The sequence below is a fragment of the Microtus ochrogaster genome, linkage group LG7_11, assembly GCF_000317375.1.
Source record: "Microtus ochrogaster isolate Prairie Vole_2 linkage group LG7_11, MicOch1.0, whole genome shotgun sequence".
NCBI lineage: Eukaryota > Metazoa > Chordata > Mammalia > Rodentia > Cricetidae > Microtus > Microtus ochrogaster.
Genome location: NC_022032.1, coordinates 10,623,670 through 10,630,168, shown reverse-complemented (window position 1 = coordinate 10,630,168; position 6,499 = coordinate 10,623,670). Strand labels below are relative to the sequence as shown.

Here is a 6,499-nt window from a genome sequence, read left to right as displayed (position 1 = left end):
GGCTTTGGAGCCTGTCCTGGAACTAGCTCTGTAGACCAGGCTGGTCTCGAACTCACAGAGATCCGCCTGCCTTTGCCTCCCGAGTGCTGGGATTAAAGGTGTGCGCCACCACCGCCCGGCGATCTAACCCATTTCTAATATCCCTGTAATACCATGAGGTGTCTTACCAGGGAAGATCTTAACCTGTGTCTGTGTCCGGTAGGAGAATCATGGCAACTCCTTGACTCAGCTTCTTTTTCCCAGCATTCTGTTCTGTTTACTCCGCCTACCTAATTTTGTCCTATTAAAGGGCCAAGGCAGTCTCTTTATTTAACCAATGAAATTAACACAAAACAGAAGACTCTCCCCCATCATTTCCCCTTTTCCTGTTTAAACAAAAAAAGAAAGGCTTTCACTTTAAGATAGTAAGATTACATATAACAAAACAGATATCAAACAAGAATTAGTTACAATATTTATATCTACTTTATCTTTTATCATAACCAAGTAAAACTACAACTATAACTAACCATTCTTCAACTCCATCAAAGACTCCAAAAGGATATAATACAGTGTGACTGCAGACTATTATGCTCTCCACCAAACCTCAGACTGCACTGAGCTCCTGTCTCCTCCTGCCTTATGTTCCTCTTTCTGCCCAACCATATCACTCCTGTCTCCACCTCCCTAGTGCTCGGATTAAAGGCCTGTGACTTAAGAGTGTTGGCATCACCTTTGTATGAGTTCTGTCCCTCTTTTTAGACAGATTCAATCTCAGGTAGCCCATGGAGTCCTGGGATTAAAGGTCTGTGCCACCACTCCTTGGCCTCTGGTGACTTCGCTCTGCACTCTTATCTTCAAACAAGCTTTATTGAAAATACAAATAGAGCCAGGCAGTGGTATCTCACGCCTTTAATCCCAGCACTCGGGAGGCAGAGGCAGGCTGATCTCTGAGTTCGAGGTCAGCCTGGTCTACAAGAGCTAGTTCCAGGAGAGACTCCAAAGCTACAGAGAAACCCTGTGTCAAAAAAAAACACCAATAAACTACCACTATAGCTGTTTTAGTGGTCATGTTGGAGACGTTTCTTCTGCCTGTATACCTCTTACTGCACATGGATTTGCAGCAGTTTGGTCAGTTGTGTGGTCTTGGCTTTCAGGTCTTGTGTGAGCAGCTCCAAAGGAACCAGGGCTGTTCCTTCCTGTTCTTCGCTCTCCTGGCTTTCTGCCTCATTAGAACGGTGAGAAATGTGGGCCCTGAGGGAGTCTGTCAGGGCTGACTTGCAGGATTAAGATGCGGCCCCAGCTCTGCCATATGGAGTCGCAACCTGGCCCTGCCACTTGCTATCCAGAGCATGTGCCCAGTTGCCTCAATTTCTTATCTTGTTTTTTTCTTTTTCATAATTCTTTATTGACTCTGGAAATTTCACGTTGTGCACCCAATCCCATTCACTTCCCAGTCCCTCCATATCTGTCCCACACCCCTGCAACATGCCACCCCCAAATTAATTGGAAACAAAATAAACAAAAACCCACTTTGCTCCTCCGTCCTTCCAACACTTCCTCATTCATCCTAGTGCCCTCGGGAGCCGCAGTGTGTCACGTAGTACACCCTTCTGTCCCATCAATCCTACCATGCGTTGTTCATTGCAGTGAGTCACTGGTCTGGTTCAAGGCCTCTGGCATCCCCTATGAGCGTCCTTACAATTTCTTAGTGCTTATGAGATAACTCGATGGTCTTTTTTAAACAAAACTGGCTCTGTTCTCCTTGGCCAAGACAAAGCACAATTGGCTAAAAAGGGGGTTAGAAGAAAGCAAGTCTGTATAGCTGCCTAAGACAGACCCCACCCCACTGTTCTCAACCAGACTGGAGCCCGGGGTGCTACAGAGGTGGAGCCTTTAAAAAGCAATCAGCCCTCCAACTTCTGCTCACTCCTTCATGTCCAGGAATTTAGTGAGACCACAGTAACCTTAGCAGCTAGTATGAGCGTGTGCATCAAGCTTAGAGGGTGGCCCAGGTTAATTATTTCAAAGTCTTGTAGTAACTCAGTTTCACTTGACCGTTTTCCAGAATGTTAAATAATTATGAGATGGTGGCAAACTATTTTACTATTCAGTTCGCAATTTGGGAAAGCCATACCAATGGAATCTGACAAAAATGATGTGTGGCGGGGTGGTGCGCACCTTTAATCCCAGCACTCGGAAGGCAGAAACAGGAGGATCCCTGTGAGTTTAAGGCCAGCCTGAGCAAGTTCCAGGACCGACTCCATAGCTACTGGAAAACGGTCTCAAAAAAAAATAAATTAAAAAAATTTAAAAAAAAAAAGTGTAGATCAGCACATGTTCTGTCACCGTGTTTTACATGGCTGTTAGCTTGCATTTACTCTAGCCTTGGAGTGTCATTTCCATAGCCCTGATAGAAGATGAAGCCAGTACCTATTGCCCCAGACTCTTTGAACCTCAGACCCTGGACCTCCTCACACAGGAATTTCTTTCACATTCTTCTATGACAGCCCTCTCTGCTGTTTTCATGCCAACAGTGGCCTCTTCCAGTCCATCCATGTCACCTCTGACACTCGCTCCAATAGATCTTTGCAGGAGAGACTCTATTGCCATTGGCTCTTCTGACTCCTAGTAAGCAGCCCCCACCTCAGGGCACGGCTTTCATCACCTCCACAGCAGGTGCTATGCAGACACGATTACTTGAGGTCCCAGGTCCTTCCTCCCCTTCCAAGTTCTAGCAGCAGGATGTGTTCCAATGATGAGTCCACAAAAGCAGAAACGGTTGAAAATGTATTTATTTTCAAATAAATGATTGTTTTCAAGCAATAAATAAAAACAGACATGTTTGACTCTTCTAGAAAACAAAAATCCCCTAAACTATGTACATCCTACAGAAATACAGGCATATCAAATGTAGAAATGACACCACTCAGAAAGATGGGGCTATTTACACAAGGTCCAAGTATTGCATTGTTATCTTTCTGAAGTCTAGTGGATGAGTCATGAGCAGGGAGGAAGGGCAGGGCCCTGGAAGGAGGGCTTCAAAATGAACACATACTTTCTCCATCTTTCTTGATGGAGACAAAGTTGAAGGAAACACATCAACACCCAGACACTACATTGAGCCCACTCACAGTGCTCCACAAATTGGTTCCCACGCAGGGGCTCCCGCAAAGAAACCACCTCATCCCTCAGCTGGCTGTAGACAGTGGACCACACTGACCTGGTACCAAAGTTGCCGTAGCTCCTGTTTCACGTCTGTGGGAATTCCACCACCCAGAAGCAGTGGAGTCTCCAAAACCTGGCTGAAACTAGGCACACCTAGGAAACTAGGAAAGCACCTAGGAACACTAACATATCAGTATCGAGGTCCCATCCACACAAGTCCTGGCTTAGCTGGGCAAGGGTCACATGGATGAGGGGTTAACAGTTGCCCAGGCGACGGTGATGGACAACCACTATCAACTATTGTATCATTCCCATGGGCTTCATGTTCACGGCCCAGTCCCTTCCCCTTGGGATTAACCTCCAACCTCCCCCCACCTTCTTGCCACCTTCCCAAGGACTAAGTCACTTCTCGTGGCTTCCTCAGCCTTATGGAAAACCAAGCACAGGTCACAGGGAGGAATGAAGTTGAGAGCCACCTGCTCACCTATGCTTCAGACTCCCCCACAAACACCCACGGATGAGACAAGATTCCTGGGGAGAATTGGGAGTGTTCCTCATTCTCTGACAAATATTTAATACCTTTTGTCCCATCACCAGAAATCAGTTCTTGGACAGGATGCTGTCTTTTGAAACTAACCATTTGGAATGTCCCTGGGACAGGGTCTTCATTAGAGATATTCCAGGCCAAAGAGGCTTCTGGAGAGAGAACAACAGTTTTTTAAGGTCCCTCCCCCCCCTTTTTTTTTCCAGTCAAACCAATGTCCTATTTTCTAAGTTTTGGGTCTCATGCTGTTACCAAGTACAAAGAAAATGCCTTTATAAATAGCCCCTTGACATTGTCATAGAAGGCCTGAACTGGGAAGCTGGGAAGGGACATCTGGAGCTCCCTCTGCCTGTGTGGTTGGGATCCAGTCTGGGAACTAGGACACATTTGGCAAACACACTTGTATAAAAAGTGAACATAGTCTAAAGGCTGCCTATCCGCCCTCCAGAAGCCCTTCGGTTCTCAGAGCCCAGGGCTTGCCTAGCTACAAAACTCTATCTAATCTAATTCTTCAGCGGCCAAGGAAGCAGGGGGAAATGGAGGCCCATACAACTTGGGTCCGCCGTCCTAGAGGCTCAACTCCTTCGTGCCTTCAGCCAAGCAGCAGGGGCAGGGAGGCAGGGTAGCCCTTCCTTCTTCTAAAAACACCAAGTGAGGACTCCGGACTCACCCAAAGGCAGAGTTTGACCCAGGCCACCGATACGAGTCATGCCAACACAGGTTCACAGTTCACGGAGGGAAATGGAAGGAACCCGGGCTATCTGGGATGGCGGATGAGAAAAGAGCATTCCACCATGATCGTGACACTGAGGCTTGAAGTTATTTATGTGTGATCGAGAATGCTCACAGAGATCCAGACTCTCAAAGCGGGGGAAGGGGGGTCCCAATGACAAACAGGAACGTGCTCCCATTCCTGACAAGCCTGCAGTGTCCAAAAAACTGTTCCCCAGTACTACAGATGGAACATCTCCCCTCCCCCACCCCAAGCCTTCCCCGTAGAAGTCTTGTTTGGAAAGGCTCCTTACAGCCTTACAAACCTTAGCCCAGTCAGAACCCCAAAGGGCCAAGTCCCCATTTCACAAGAGCCGGCAGCCAGCCCCCTCTGTTCTCCCACTCCTCCATACTTTAAGGAGCCCCAAGTCATGGCAGACACATCTTTTTATTCAAAAGAGGGCTTTTGAAAGTATTCACTTGTTAAGGAGGGATTTAATAACAAGAATTTCTTGGCATACTTCAAGTAAATTCCTAAAAGTGACAACGCCAATTTATCTGAAGGGGGGGTACATTTTGACTTACAAAATGCTTCGTTTTTAGTTCATCTTTAGTGATCTGGCTTTGATGGGGGCCTTGCCAAAAGATTCACTGTACGGAAATCTGAACTGCACCCAGTTTTCCCAGAGCACTTCTTAAAATATGGCATTTATCACAAACAATATCCAAGGCGAGTTGTAAGAAAACGCTCTAGCCACCACCAAGTGGGTCACTGGAGAAAGAAAGGCTTGCGTGGCTGGGTCACTGTGCTCAGGAACCAGCTGTGAAAGTGACAACCACAGAACTTTCCTCTGTACTATGGCCCTGCCCGCTTCTAGGTTGGCATCTCAGGGGGGCGACCATGCTGACTGGCAGAAACCCAGACACCACTCACTGCCTCGCTGCTAGCACACCTATGTGTTTCCGTGCTCTCCTGTGTGACTGCAACAGAAATACATTCCCAATCCACATCAGCAGACTCCTGCTTAGACATCCTCAAATATTCACTAAGGAGAATGATTCAGTTGGTGACTAATTACAAGTGAGTACTGCGGCCTAAAAGTTACCTAGAACAAAATTCCTATGAATACAATAGAAGAACAAGCACACAGCCAGGCACTTCCGGCAAACCTGCTTCCTCCTCTTTCTCTCCCCTCTTAATAAAATTTGGCTGAGCACGTTTGCCAGGAGCTCATTTGTAGGTTTCACTTCAAGCCTTACCACTTTAAGAAAAAAAAAAAAATGAGGTAAATTTCTACCTGCAAAGTAAAACCAACGCATACACCGGTCAGTCTTCCCTGGCCGCACACGCAGCCATTATTGCTCTTGGTTGGAGTGTTTTGTTTGCGTTTAAGATGTATTCGAAGTCGTTATTGCCATTCTAGCTGGCCCTGTGGTTAGCCAGGGAGAAATGGATGGGGACGGATCGTGATCACCTGGCCCCCACTGGTTAGTCCCTACTTGCTGCGCACACGTGGCTTGCACAACCCTGGCTGGGGGCCACCCCTGGCCTTGGCATTCAGAGACAAGCCCTAACAGCTGGGGGATGTGGTGATGGGGCTGTGTAAGTACGGCAGGCTACTGGGGGCCGAGTGCACACCCACGGACACAGGGAAGCTGAAGACGAACTGCGAGGTGGGGGTGGGAGTGGCCTTGCCTCTCTCCCGCAGGGGCCCCGAGGGGCTGGCAGCCTCGGCAGCACAGGTCGTGGTGAGCACCTGAGACTCGAACTGCAGCAGCTGCCCCATGAAGCTGAAGTTGGGCGAGATGATGCTTCGGCGCTGCTTGACGAACTCGAAAGCCTCCTCCAGCCGCACGCGCTTCTTCATCATCAGGTAGGCCAAGCAGATGGTGGCTGATCTGGAGATGCCCGCCTGGCAGTGAACCAGCACTCGCCCTCGGCAGTCCTTCACGGCATCTGGGGCGGAGAGTGTGACGTGGTTAGGGCCCTTGGCATCACCACCATTGCATGTGGCAGAAGCTAAGACGTGGGAGTGGGTTAGACGAGCCGCACTGGAGGATGGGAGCACTGTTCCTATTGGAAAGGAGTGGGGGGGG

The 6,499-nt window shown here is 48.3% G+C and overlaps 1 protein-coding gene across 1 annotated transcript in view; it reads right to left on the bottom strand.

The window, feature by feature from the left end:
- Positions 1-2,821: 2,821 nt before the first annotated feature.
- Positions 2,822-6,499, bottom strand: part of Dusp4 (dual specificity phosphatase 4) — a 14,621-nt gene continuing 10,943 nt past the window's right edge. The window contains exon 4 of the mRNA XM_005362521.3: positions 2,822-6,359. Coding sequence (XP_005362578.1) covers positions 5,974-6,359 — 386 coding nt within the window. The 3' untranslated portion in view covers positions 2,822-5,973. The remainder of the gene's footprint in view (positions 6,360-6,499) is intronic.